The 15,341-nt window shown below is 54.3% G+C and overlaps 1 protein-coding gene across 1 annotated transcript in view; it reads left to right on the forward strand.

Moving 5' to 3' along the window:
- LOC144733449 (patched domain-containing protein 1-like) overlaps nucleotides 1-15,341 on the forward strand; it is a 68,525-nt gene that overhangs the window by 47,815 nt on the left and 5,369 nt on the right. Inside the window, exons 14-17 of the mRNA XM_078615356.1 lie at nucleotides 1,480-1,582; nucleotides 8,138-8,618; nucleotides 8,758-9,261; nucleotides 9,718-9,774. Coding sequence (XP_078471482.1) covers nucleotides 1,480-1,582; nucleotides 8,138-8,618; nucleotides 8,758-9,261; nucleotides 9,718-9,774 — 1,145 coding nt within the window. The remainder of the gene's footprint in view (nucleotides 1-1,479; nucleotides 1,583-8,137; nucleotides 8,619-8,757; nucleotides 9,262-9,717; nucleotides 9,775-15,341) is intronic.

The following is a 15,341-nucleotide window of genomic DNA, read 5'->3' on the forward strand; positions in this document are numbered from 1 at the left end:
CTATGTGATAAGCCGCTCCATCGGACTATCGATTGTGGCCAGGTCGCTTCTGAAAAAAAGCTGCATAGCTCAGTGGAGCCTTTGCCTGGTTAAAAAAATATTTAGTTTTAGTTTTGTTGTATTCGTTAAACCGTCGTCGTGGTGGTGGCCTGTACGTTGCTGGTAAGTGCCTTCTTTAAGATTGGTGACGATGTTATAAATTTCGATTTAAAGCTTTCGTGACTGCAGGGATTCATCTTCTTGGTTCTTTCGGTAAAGTCACGTAGACTCTGTCTTCTCGACAGACCTGTTCTCCACCTGAGGACGGCTGCTTGCGTTGTGGCCGAAATGTCGTGATAATTATTTTATTATGTTTTTTTTATTTTATTATTTCCATTCTACGTGACTTTACCGAAAGAACCAAGAAGATGATGTTATAAATGTCCTCTTTCAATTAGTTCCCGTGGTCAGGCCCTTCGGTATTTTCTTTTAAGCGCCACGTTCACATCACGGTCGTCGAGTTAAGGCCCAGGAATGGCAAGGGGGGCCAGCGACGAGCAGCACCGCCGAAGTGGAGATCACGAAGAATCGACGCGTCTCTTGGAGTGAGCCATGGTGTGGTTGGTAAGGACTTTGGTGTGTGTGGGGGGGAGAGACGATGATGCTGTGGGAGGAGGAGGGAATTCCAATTGAGAAACATTTCGATTTAAAGCTTTCGTGACTGCAGGGATTCATATTCTTGGTTCTTTCGGTAAAGTCACGTAGAAGGGAAAACAATTTTATTTTATTTTATTGTTTTCCCTTCTACGTGACTTTACCGAAAGAACCAAGAATTAGAAACATTTATTTTACCAGCAGTATGAGGGAGGAGCGTTCACTCCGCATTCCCTCTGTGAACGAGCGACGTGGTGGCTTTGTGGGAGTCCTCAAGGCCACTTCTGAAGTCTCTCCCGACGCCGCGTTCAAAACATCCCCTCGCGCATTGGCCGCGACCCCCCCACTCCCTCTCCTGCTCCACTTCCTGCCTGCCCCGTGCCCTCCGCCACATTCAACCGAATGCCCTCTTGTCAACGCCACCAAGTCGGCTGAAAACGTTGTCGGACTTTCGCGACCAATATCATCCATAATACAGGTTGTTTGGGGGGGTTAGATCGCGTAAGTATATTAAAGTGTCGTCAAACTCAACACCACCCGACACAGACCATTCGCTGCAGCGAGGCGCTCGCTGCTGCAGCCGCGTCTCCGGCGAGACCCCCCCCCCCGCCCCTCCCCGCCCCCTCCTTGACCTCTGCCTGACTCCAACGCCTCCAGCGACCCCCCCCCCCCCCGCTAACCCCCCCCCCCCCCCACATCTGCTGTGGCTCACGAGCAGTGGCGAGAACCTTGAAGCGAGAGCTCCACAGCGCACACCTCTTGGCTCCCCCCCTTATCCCCCATCCCCCCCCCCATCCCCCCCATTCCCCCCTTACCCCCCAAACCCCCCCCCCTACCCCCCCGCAGTGTCTCGAGGTGGCTTTGAGCCGATCGCGACGCCGCTGGCGGCAACGCGACGCGCCCCGGTGGCTCGCAGGGGGCGACTCGCCACCAACTCGCCACCCCAGCGGTGAACCACCAACTCGCCACCCCAATGTGAAAGTGAACCACCAACTCGCCACCCCAATGTGAAAGTGAACCACCAACTCGCCACCCCAATGTGAAAGTGAACAATGAACTCACCCCAATGTGGAAGTCAACCACGAACTCGTCCAGATGTCAGAGCGTTGTTTGCTGAGCGCACCAACGACGCGCGGCTGATTTACATTTAAATGGGTTGGCTGAGATAGAGAGACGGGCCTAACACGCCGAGTCTAATATCCACGCCGTACACGTTACAAAGACAAAACATATCCCTCGTATAGCCTTAACGGACTGCCGGGGCAAGTGCTGTTAGCGAGCACCTATGAAGGACGGCACGGCACACGAGGGGGTGGGTGGCCAGCACCACGCCCAGCCGCCTCTGTCTCCTCAGTGGCGATGTTTACACACCGCACCAGGTACTCATTTGATGCTGAGTCGACATAGGGGAGGCCCAGGACCGGTTCAGATAATCGTCACCGGTGTTGACCGTGAGTGGGAATCGAACCCGGGTCGCCGGGTTCGTAGCGCAGCGTAACGCTAACCTCTACACCACCGCTCCCCACCGTACACATGACACACACACACACAGACACACACACAGACACACACAGCATGCCTCTCACACACACACAGACACACAGCGTGTCTCTTACACACAGACACACACACACAGACACACACCACACAAACACACACACCACACAGACCATACACACCACACAGACCACACACACCACACAGACCACACACACCACACAAACACACACACCACACAGACACACACCACACAGACACACACCACACAGACACACATACATACACACCACACAGACACACACACCACACACACCACACACCACACAGACACACACAGACACACACCCAACACACACACCACACAGACACACAGACATACACACCACACTGACACACACACCACACAAACACACACACACACACCACACAGACACACACCACACACACCACACAGACACACACAGACATTCACACCAAACAGACACACAGACATACACACTACACAGACACACACACCACACACACCACACACACACCACACAGACATACACACCACACAGACACACACCACACAGACAGACACACAAACACACACCACACACCACACAGACACACAGACATACACACCACACTGACACACACACCACACAAACACACACACACACACCACACAGACACACACCACACACACCACACAGACACACACAGACATTCACACCAAACAGACACACAGACATACACACTACACAGACACACACACCACACACACCACACACACACCACACAGACATACACACCACACAGACACACACCACACAGACAGACACACAAACACACACCACACACCACACAGACACACAAACACACAGACACACACACACACCCAACACACAGACACACACACACACCCAACACACACCACACAAACACACACACACCACACACCACACAGACACACACCACACAAACACACACACACCACACACAGACACAGACACACACACACCCAACACACACCACACACACACACACCCAACACACAGACACACACACACCCAACACACACCACACACACAGCACACAGCCACACACCACACAGACACACACCACACAGACACACACACACCACACACAAACACACAGACACAGACACACACACACCCAACACACACCACACACACACAGTCACACACCCAACACACACACACAGACACACACCCAACACACACCACCTACGAGGGACAAGACGTCGAGGACGCGGCAGATGCCTCCGTGAGACGCGTCCGTGCCACCTCCACCCACCCCCCTCCCCACAGAGGTGGTGCAGGCTGTGGCATTTTTTGAAATTGGCCGAGAAAATAAAAATGCTCTTGCTTCCGTCTTTTATTTTGTTATTTTTAAAACGTACTACTTATTATTATTTAGCCGCTTTGGTACAAAGTCAACGGGACAATGCATTGTCATTATTCGCGCTCACAATTGGAGTTATACATTGTTATAAGTTAACACGTAGTCGGCTTTCGCGAACAATATTAACCATTATTGAGGGTTTTTTTTGGTGCAATCGTCGTAAATATAAATGTGTCGTTAAAATGTGCCGGACTGAAATTGTAAATATCGTGGTGGGTTGACACTCTAACACACACTGGTGTGCTGTACTAGTGACGAATTGGCACGTTCTGTTTCCGTGACACACCTTACGAATTGGCTGTGTCGGGTGGTGGCGGGGTGAACGACACATTTATATTTACGCGATCTAACACAAAAAAACACCTCTATTATTATGGGAATAATTTCTTGATTCGCTGCAGGCCTCGTGTAGCCCAGAAGTTGTGAATCTGTGGCATCTCCAAGGCGTCGAGTCCGCACAAAGTAAAGGGATATGTGGACCGTGTAGGAGTGGTGATGTTAAGAGTGGCCGTGGCGGGGGGGGGGTCACGGTGAGCCTACTGGACTTGCAATCCAGAAGTCGCCGGGTTCGATCGCACGGCGACTGAAAGTCGCAACGATTGCGCAGGCTTCATAAACCCACCCAACCGCCCACGGCGTGGTCTCTGGTCACCGACACGGGCACGACCACAGGCAGTCCGCACGCATCAGCAAGTCGCAGTGGTGGTGGTGCTGGTGGTGGCGGTGGTGCTGGTGGTGGTGCTGGTGGTGGTGCCGGTGGTGCTGGTGGTGGTGTTAAAGTGTGGGTACTCTCAGCTCTTTCGATGGAAGAGTAGGCCAACATCACCCTCTTATCGGATAGGGGGGGGGGGGTGTAGGTTCGCCACCTTTTCCACAAACCAAACTGGGATACGTGTTTTGCAGCCTGCCCTTGGTCTGTCGCAGTGCGTCGTCACAATGGAGCCCAGCGCAGCAAGACCGGCGGGCCCAGATCTCGTTACGGTTCCAACCATTTCTGCTGCCTCCTGAACCCAGATGCCTCTCTCGTAGACACCGACTCTCTCGTACTCTCTCGTTGGTGTTTCTCCTCCACACCTACTCGTAGACACCTATTAGTAGACACCCAATAGAGATGCCTACTCTCTATTGGATACCTAATCCCTAGTAGGCATCTACTCACAAGTAGGGTTGCACTCTCTACTAGGTATCTACTAGTAGGTATCTACTAGAGAGTAGGTATCTCTAGTAGGATATCTCTAGTAAGATATTCCTCTCGTAGCTATCTCTACCAGAAAGTATATGTATACAAAGTAGGTGTTTACGATAGATACCTACTGGAGATACCTACTCTCCAGGAGGTACTCGTAGTAGACACCGAGAGGGAGGCTCGCGAGAGCTCCCCCGCCCTTTCCTTTGGAGGCACTTTCCGTCAGCAGTGGCCTGAGCAGGCAGCTGCAGGGCTGCGCCTCTATCCCATTCTCTGTCCCGTGTCGCGGGCCCTGTGCCCGGTCACCCCCCCCCCGCACTCTTCCCGGCTTTGGCAAATGGGCAGAGAGGTGTTTTTGTTCGTTTGTTTTGTTTTTGCTGAGCGAGCGCGAATTGTGATAACGACGATCGCGGACGACGCTTCAGGGTCCAGCGGGGGAGGTGAGAATGAAGCGGCTACAACACGAGGGGAGGGAGGCGAGGGGAGAGTAGAGACCCAGATGAGCAATAGAGTGCACAGGAAGGCAGGTGGATTGGGGAGAGAGAAGGAGGGGGGAGAGTGAGAGAGAGAGAGGGATGGCGGGGAGATGAGAGAGAGAGCGAGCGAGAGACAGAGACGAATGTGGATTGAAGACCCATGGGACACTGATTTTGTTACCCTCCCCTCAAATAACGACGCCATTGACTGCAGCAAGCCTGAACATAAATAACTCGGAATGCGCCCGCCTCGGCTAGATGTCGTAGTGGCGAGATATTAGCTACCTCGCCTGGTATACAGGAGGTTGTGGGTTCGATCCCGACGCTGGCCGTCTGTATATCTGGAGTTGGCACTGGTTCTCTGCCCGTGGTCGCGTGGACTTTTCTCCGGTACCTCCGGGGTTTCCTTCCACATTTAGAATCAATGCACTTTAGACTTTGGAGTATTTGGCTGATATAAATTTCCACGTGATAAGCCACTTCGTGGGGCTATCATTTGTGGCCGGGTCGGTTTTTTAAAAGTGCTACATAGCTCAGTGAGGCCTTACCTGGTTGAATATAAAATAGTAAATAGTAGGTCGTACGGGCCATCGATGCTTCTAAAACGAAGTCTGGCCACGTCTCGCACCCCCAGAAAGGGCATCTCGCACCCCCAGGTGAAGAAGAACCACTGCTCTGAAGCTAAGCAAGGGTAGGGCCACGCGTGACACAGGTGTTATAGGCTGCGAGGCATGAGGGCAGTGCGGTAAATACAACGGCATTGTTGTATTGTACTATGCTCCAACGTCTACGCTTCTCCCACCTTGGCCAACCCACGCCGACCATCGTGGTGAAGTATTGTCAAAGATCACACCACGACTCAGACGACGTGGACAGCCACGTGTTCAGCAGGAGATTGACACGGGCATCCTACACACGCAAGTGAGGGTTATACTTTAATTTTTCGTAAAAAAATAAATATATCCCACTAAAGACAAAGACAAATATTTCGCCTTTCTCTAATGTAAAAGGATTAAATTAGAGCACAGGAAATGCAAAGTAAATTAAATAGTTATTTATACTTAACGGAAAACTCGATAGTGGATAGAGCATTCGACCTCTAATTGGAAAGCAATAAATACAATTAAATAATTCACAGGCATTTGTCCATCCAATGCTGATGGATGTCGGCCTCTCCACACGCCTGTTCGACCATGGCGGCTGTTTGACCATACTTCACCACGTTTGGCCAGTACAGGTTTGGGGTGGGGTGTCCACAACCGCTTCAGATTCCACTCACCACCGACGTTAGAGTCGTGGACTGGAGTCGAACTCACGCCGCCAGGTTCGCAAAACCGCAGTGCCACCGCCGCCGTCCGTGCTCAATCCACTGCTGGACGAAGGCCCCCCCCCCGCCCCCAGTCTCCCGCCACCCCTTCTGACGATCCTGCTGTGGCCTCGTTACAAATGCTCCGTCTCCCCGGTGCGTGACTCCTCCGGGACTCCGCTGCGCTCGTGGCTCAGCGCCACCACTGCCACTCACTTGCTGAGTCGTCGCTTGACGTGGCGGCCACTGGTCCCACCATCCTCCCCGGGTTCAATACAACCGCGCTGGCTAGGAGATGTTAACTCCCTCGCCCGGTGTGCAGGAGATGTTAACTCCCTCGCCCGGTGTGCAGGAGATGTTAACTCCCTCGCCCGGTGTGCAGGAGATGTTAACTCCCTCGCCCGGTGTGCAGGAGATGTTAACTCCCTCGCCCGGTGTGCAGGAGATGTTAACTCCCTCGCCCGGTGTGCAGGAGATGTTAACTCCCTCGCCCGGTGTGCAGGAGATGTTAACTCCCTCGCCCGGTGTGCAGGAGATGTTAACTCCCTCGCCCGGTGTGCAGGAGATGTTAACTCCCTCGCCCGGTGTGCAGGAGATGTTAACTCCCTCGCCTGGTATGCAGGAGGTCGCGGGTTCCGATCCCGACGCTGACGATGCCTGCTCGATATTTGGAGTTTTGCGGTGTCTCTCTCTCCCCGTGACCGCGTGGATTTTTCTCCGGGTCCTCCGGATTTTTCTCTCCACACATAGAATCAGCATCACGCCTTTTCGCGTACACGTGATGATGAGCCACTTCGTTGAGCTATCGTTTGTGAAAATCAAGTCGCTCATGAAAATGAGCTGCATAGCTCAGTGGGGCCTTACCTCGTAAAATTAATATGGTTCAGTTGACTTTCAAATGATGTACGTACGTTCAACTTATTTCGCGCCGTACGTAGCCAACCGTGCTAATCGGAGGTGGAATACGATTGTTGCTACATCATAGACCCACTCCTGCCACGAGAATGTGGGATTCCCACCACTGATTAAGATTGGTAATCGTGGGATGAGTCTCTTCAAAGGCTGCTCCACCACTTTGAAATATTTTCCTCGCAATCGCACGATCCAATGGAGGCTCTTTCTCTTTTCCTCTTGAAAGGAGCGATAATTTCACGGTATATCCAATCGATTTCGCAAACCCGTTTTAGCCAAAACTGCACTTTTCGAGAGCGAGAACAAATTGGGGAGCCCAGTGAGAAGAGGGTGCGAGAAGGCGATAAGAGAGGGGGAAAGGAAAATATGAGAGAGAGAGGCAGAGAGAGGGAGAGAGAGATGGGGGGAGAGAGAGACGCGTTTAAGCAGAGCTCCCCGTGTTATCTCTAGAAATCTAACATCCTCACTTTGTTTTTCATTTCTTTGTCGGGACTTTCTTCAGCACGAGTGAGTATTCAGTCTCTTGCGCACATAGGTCCACCCTTTCGTGTGTTTAGACCCAGGATTTGCTAAGTTTGTATTGTTTAACTGTTCTGGGTGAAGCATAGGCTTTTGAAACACAACAGTGTTTCTTAGGCCCTGTGTACAATCCCATAGTTAATTAATAATGGGCACGGTGGTGTCGCCCGTATGCGCCCTGCCGCTGGGGTGCAGAAGCCCTGCCCTGAAACACATCCTATCTTCCAGGAGGCAGGTGCACGTCCTGCTGGCTCCCGGGCAGCAGGAGGGAGGGGTGTTTGTCGTCGTCTATGACGGCATAGCCCATAGATTGTTCTACGGCAAGGATTGCATCCGATCCAAGGCTCCCTGGATGATGTCGCCCTGCTGCACGAGTGCCAGAAGGTCTTCTCGAAGGCCTCCTCATCAAAAAATGAACTGGCGAAAGTGCAGCGTGCCCCTGGTTGGGGTGTGGTACACGGCCCAGTGTCCCGAGAAGGCAAATGCCATCGATTGGAGCACAACATCATCGCCGCTGCTGCTGCACCACCTGGGGGTGTCCCTGGGACCAGAGGAGGAACCACCGCAGAGGAACTGGCTCGAGCTGGAGGAGAAGGTGAAGGAGCGGCTGGGCACCTGGAGGCGCCTGTGCAACTTCCTCACCTTCAGGACAAAGACGTTGGTGGTGAACCAGCTGGTGACGTCCATGCTGTGGCACCGACTCTTCTCCCTGCCACCATTTACAGGAGCGTCCTGCAGACGTGGAGCTCCTTTGCCGTCAGGAGGCTGAACCAGCCGCGATCGGCTGAGGATTGGGTCTTCGAACCAATCCTCAGGAGCCCGCAGACAAAGCTGCCATCCACCACCGCCACATGGAGAGGTGCCTCGCCAATGCGCGGCTCACCAGGATGGGAGATCGGGTGGAGCCTGGAACACGGGGGCGGTGGCTCGGACCGGCCGAGATGACCGCAAAGACAGGGCTGCAGTCGCTCTGGGTGGCTGCCCGGATCCTGGCCGAAGCGAACGTCAAGAGGAAGGTGCTCTACTCCTACATGGTCCAGTTTTACCAACAAGACACCTTTAGGAGCCACAAGGACCATGCCTGGAGGAGAGCCCTGCCCTGCATCTCTCCGGAGAGGCCTCTCTGGAGGCAACTCTACTCCAGCCCGACATACAACCGCATCGGCGACCTCAGCTGGAGCATCGCCCACGGCACCGTCACTACCAACGCCTCCCTGGCGCGCTTCACCGACACGTCCTCGGAGTGCCGGTTCTGCGGTAAAATGGAGACGGTGGTGCACCAATACGTGGAGTGCAAGAGCCTGGACTCACTGTTCAAGGTCCTTAGAAACATCCTCCTAAATTCGGCGGTCGGGAGTGGTGCTGGGTGGCCAGCACCACTCCCGACCGCCTTCGTCTCCCTAGTGGCGATGTTTTACACACCGCACCAGGTACTCATTTGAGGCTGAGTCGACCTAGGGGAGGTCCAGGACCGGTTCAGATAATCGTCACCGGGGTTCGTAACGCAGCGCGCTCACCGCTACGCTACCGCTCCCCACACGCACGCGCGGACAAGGAAGGCGACACGCCGCTTCGAGGACTGAACGTGGACAAGACAGCTGGACAAAGAGAGAGGGGGGAGGGGTTGGGGAGATCGGTAAGGATGACAGAGAGAGAGACACAGCGAGGAGAGGCAGAATGTGATGGGGCGAGAGAGCCCAGACAAGGAGGGGACTCCCCCTTAGACACTCCGCGGCTCTGCCGCCGCTGCCGCTGCCACCGCCGCTCTGGCCCAGCGCGCGAGCCCGGGGCTCGGTGCCCGGGGCTCGGGCCACCGCAGAGGTCGCAACCGGGTACCCGATACCCGTACCCTACCCGATACCCGGCTACCCGTACCCGGCCGGGTACCCGGCCGGGTACGGGTAGCCGTTTGCGACCCTGGTGCGGCCGGGTACGGGTACGGGTAGGCCGTGAGTCACTGGTGAGTAGCCGTTTGTCACTCATTTCGGGTAGGGTACGGGTACGGGTAGGGAACGGGTACCCGTACCCGGCCGGGTACGGGTACGGGTACCCATTTGCGACCCTGGTGCGGCAGGGTACGGGTACGGGTAAGGAATCAAAGCCCGTTTGCGACCTCTGGGCCACCCCGGGCCGGTCCCCACCACAGCCACTCCGCGGGGAGCGCGGACGCCTTCGCCGAGCCCCGTGACGCGGCGGGCAAGACGACCCAACAAGCCAACAACCCAAGCCGTGCCGGGATGCCGCCGCCTCTCGCCTGGGATACGACCGCGTGGGCGACGTTTTAGGGGGAGCACTGGGTGGGGGGGGGGCAATGCCCTGCCCACACCTTTATTTTCAGTAGTTTCCATTTAAGATTGTGAATGTATTACACGCACCCGCGATTCCTAATGAGAGAGTCAAAGCGAACATTTGCGACCCCAAATCGAGAAGTGGAACTCCGCCTGTGGAGTCGACCCGGTTTCATGTTCGCCCCTCCCACACCCAGACTGGCTTTAGATTCGCATTGCCCCACGTGGTTTCTGTAAACACACATTGACTTATTTTGATATGTTTATATACTGCATATATAGAAACATGTTCGCCCATGTGTTTCTGCAGTGGGTGCACAAGCACGCGCCACGAGACATTCAATGTTGAACGTGTGCGTCACATTCACTGACTTAAAAAAAAGACGACAGTTTAGAAAAATAGATGTTGTGTCGGGCAATAGACGTTTCGGGCAACGTGCCTTTTTCACAGCACATAAACGAAAAAGGGGACATTGCCCGGAATGTCGCCTCTTATGTACAAAGTGTTAAGGCCACGTGGCCTTGTCGACGGATGTGAGGTTGTGATTGTTTTGTGTGGTCCGTGTACGTGCGTCGTATTTACCGTATTCTATGGAGTAAACGATGTGATGCAAGGTAAGACGCACCCCCAGATTTTGCTTTAAATATAGGAGGGGGGGACCTTGTATTAGTGAGAATACGGTAGGTTATAGGAAGGTAGTTTCCCACGCAAACGTCGTAAATTTGCATCGAATGTAGATTTTGCTCGAATTTAAAACGCCACTGGCCAGAGTTGCTGCGAGGTTGCTCCGGCTATTTGTGCACGCGCAATGCCCCCCCTGACGTCGCCGTCACTCACGCCCCGTGTGCACGCCCTGATCCTCAGCTACATCTGGCCGTGAATGTGCAGTGTGACGCGTGCGTGTGTTTGTGAGTTGTCTGTGTGGGGAGCGGTCGTGTAGCGGTTTGCGCCCTGCGCTACGAAGCCGGGGAGCCGGGTTCGATTCCCGATCACGGTCACCAACACCATGGACGATTATCTGAACCGGCCATGGGCCTCCTCTAGGTCGACTCAGCCTCAAATGAGTACCTCCCGTACGATTTTGGTAATCGCACTCCCGCAGAGCGATATCAGCCACCCGTGTGTCCTCTAGCCCAGTGGTGGTTCTTCACCTGGGGGTGCGAGATGCCCTTTCTGGGGGTGCGAGACAGAGGGTAAATCATCGAAAACACAAATAGCAGCACGGCCACGTGAGTTACAACTCCGTTGTTGCATCAAACCTGTGTATTTATTAATATTATTTAAACAACGGTTCACGATTGAGAATCAAAGTGGTGCAAGGCTGCGATGAAGGTGAAGAATCGCTGCCGCTCTCGACACTTCACGCGTCCCGTGCCATCTCGCACATTCACGGAACCGCTTTTCATCATCTTCGTCGTCGTCATCATCGTCGTCGTCATCATCGTCGTCGTCATCATCATCAAGATTCGTGACGGAGTCGGGCACGTGAGTGCGACGTTGCGACATTTCACGATCTGTGCAAGAAAACCAAAACGTGAATTCAAAGCCCGTATGGTGGCTGGTTCGTGGTGGTGGTGGTGGAGAGTGAGCGAAGGCGATTGTAAAGAAAGCGCGAGACGCACGCACAGAAAGAGAGAGAGAGGGGGGAGAGATTGGCTTCTCTGAGCCGGCCACCGACACAAAAAATGAGCACAAATTGGTCTGTCTATTCATCTCAACTGCAGCGAGCTATTTATAGTCACTCACTGCAGATGGAGTGAGCGAGAGAGCTGGAAAAAAACTGCACCCGTGGCTGCACAATGGCAGAGAAGCCCCCCCACCCCGCATCCCACGCGTCCCCCACAACCGCTGCTGCTGCCGCTGCTGCCGCTGTGGGTTTGCACGTGGAATCACAAATGGGTTGTGACTCGCGGAGAATGCAAGAGGAGGAGAGAGGGGTGGGTGGCTACGAAGCGGCATGAAATATAGAAATGCGATAAATAAAAATATATATGTAAATACACCGCAGGCCATGGGCAGATCGTGTGCGCGTCGTCTTGGATGACAGGGGGGGCGGGGAGTGGGGGGCAGGGGGGGGAAGCCCTCTCTCTCTCTCTGTGCGGAGAAGATACGAGCGATATCCCCGCCACAGCGGTCTGCCCCGCATCGCCTCCCTCCCTCCCTCCAGGCTCCCAGCGGCAGCAGCCCGCACCCCCCTCCCCTCCTCCCCCCGCGATGATTCGGCGGCTTTCTCCCCCCACCCCACCCCTCCTCCACAATTGTGTAATTCATTTATTTATACACATATATATAAAGAGGGTCACGTTTATTTTTGTGTTACTCAAGAGAAGATGGGGGGATTTTTTGTCTTCTTCTATCCAGAAGGTAAAAAAAAATCATGCGCAGCCCTGCAATAGCTCGCTTCACGCCACTGCTGGAGGAAGAGCCTTCCGTCACTGGGGCGATGTCTACAGAGCCTCACCGGCGAGGTGTAGTTTGGTCTCCTCTTCCACGCTGCCAAGACCTGACGATGTGTTATTGCCGGGAAGGGTAAAAAAAAACGTTCTTATTTTATTCATCATTTTGGATGCTGGCAAGAAAGGAATCCCATCGATATCGCTGCTCGATGCCTGCAATGTCTTTGGGCTGTTCGCCTTGTGGCGTTCCCTGGTCTCACACTGCCCGTGAGACGAGGCCACAGAGAAGGCTGCCTCTGGTGTAGGCCAATCCGCTTCAAGGACAATGCCCATCTATTAACATCAGGGGATGTGTGTTCGCATGTTTTTTGCCGCAAGTACGTGTGGTTAATGCAGACTTCGTGCCTTGCAAACGGTTTCTGTTTGCTGTTTGAACATCTTAACACCTCCTGTGTTATTTCCAGAAAGGGTAAAACCGATTCTTATTTTTCATAGACTCCGAACTGCGCTGGAAAGACAAAGATCCCCGTATAACCTTAACAGACTGTTGGGGCAAGTTCTGTTAGCGAGTGGCATCCACGAAGGTCAACACAGCACACGAGGGAGTGGGTAGCCAACACCACGCCCGGCCGCCTTTGTCTCCCCCAGTGCCGATCTCTACACACAGCACCAGGCACACATTTCAGGCTGAGTCATTCTATGGGAGACCCAGGACCGGTTCAGATATTCGTCAACGATGTTGATCGCCGGGGTCTGAGACTCAGAATCATAACTTAGACAGGAATAATCCCGTGAGCTTTTCACAGATGTCCAGCAGGAGCGGGTCAGAACCACGGCACTACCGCTCCATACACAAAGGCAAAGATCCCCCGTATAGCCTGAACAGACTTGGGGCAAGTGCTGTTAGCGAGCACTTATGAAGGCTGGCACGGTACACGAGGGGGTGGGTGGCCATCACCACGCCCGGCCGCCTTTGTCTCCCCAGTGGTGATGTTTACACACCACACCAGGTTCCACACCACGTTTGAGTCGATCTAGGGGAGGCCCTCGACCAGTTCAGATAATCGCCACTGGGTGTTGGCCGCGAGTGGGGATCCCAGGCGTCGTAGCGCAGCGCATTCACCACTGCACACACACTCCACACGCACACTCACACACACACACACTCACCACACACTCACACACACTCACACACACACTCCCCACACACTCCCCACACACTCACTCACACACTCACACACACACTCACACACACACTCACACACACACTCTCTCACACACACACTCCACACGCACACTCACACACACACACACTCACCACACACTCACACACACACTCCCCACACACTCCACACGCACACACACTCCACACGCACACTCACACACACACTCTCTCACACACACACTCCACAACAACAACAACAACAACCGCCATTCGCCACTAAGTGGCGGTGACGTCACCACGACGCTTGTGCCAGGCCATGTGCACCTTGAGGCCACGTGAAGTGTCGAACGCCCGCTGGCAGGAGGTCACGGGGCAGACCCATGTGCCACGGGTCGACTGACCGAGATGACCGAGATGACTGGCTGATGCACCACCTGTGCCCCCTACTGTACCAACTTGCTGTGCTTTAGCCACCCGGCGCTCCGCTCGTTGTTGTGAGCGTCGCTCCTCCGCCCTCCGTTGTTGTTGGAGGGCGACTGCCTCCAACTGCCCAGTAGCGTCCTTCACGAGCCTCCTCCACTGAGGCCGATCTTGACACCGCTGGTACCAGTCATCGGCAAGTCCACTCAGCTCCACGTCCTCCTGTACCACATCACTCCATCTCTTCTCTAGCCCGTGCCGCGCCCGTTTAGCCCCCTCGATCCGGCCGAACAAAAGCTGTTTAGGCATGCGGTGGCTGGGCATGCGGGCTACATGACCCAGCCAACGCAGCCTTGCCTGCCGGAGGAGCTCACTGATGGGACTTTGCCCAGATCTTTCAAGGACTTGTGAGCTCCTCACACAATCCAGCCTGGTTAAACCCAGGATGGATCGTAGGCAGGCCAGCCTAAATGTTTCCAACCGGCGAAGATGCTCCACTAGGGGGGTCCACGTTTCGCAAGCGTAGAGAAGGGAGGGAATGACCGTGGCCGAGAAAACCTGAAGCTTCGTGCGGAGCGACAGACCAGGTAGCTTCCACACAGCGTTACGCAACCGATGAAAAGATATTGCCGCTCGACTGATTCGGAGTGAGACCTCTGCTGATAAACTGGAGCCGGTCATAAGCACACTGCCCAGGTATGGGAAACTCTCCACTCTCTCCACAACTGCCCCATCACCAATTGGGAGTTGTGGGGGTGGAGTGTCCGATGGTACAAAATACCCAGGCAGGTGCTTAGTTTTGGTGGGGCTGATGGTAAGGCCCCACCTCTTAGTGGCACGCTCCAGTCTCAGCAGCAGCGTCTCCAACTCCTCTTCTGAATGAGCAGCTATTACCAAATCATCGGCATACATAACGTGGTTGACCAATAGGGAGCCATCCCTTGATCGCACCCGGGCGTCGATCAGCCTCCCATTATATCTGTACCAAATGGAAATTCCCCCGGTACAGCTATTGAAGGCTTCACGAACTACGCAGTCGAAATAGATGTTAAATAATGTGGGAGCCAAAGGACATCCCTGTCGCACCCCAAGGTGTACAGGGAAAGGCTCCGACTCCCGGCCACGTAGT

The sequence above is a fragment of the Lampetra planeri genome, chromosome 47 (assembly GCF_965212315.1).
Source record: "Lampetra planeri chromosome 47, kcLamPlan1.2.h2, whole genome shotgun sequence".
NCBI lineage: Eukaryota > Metazoa > Chordata > Hyperoartia > Petromyzontiformes > Petromyzontidae > Lampetra > Lampetra planeri.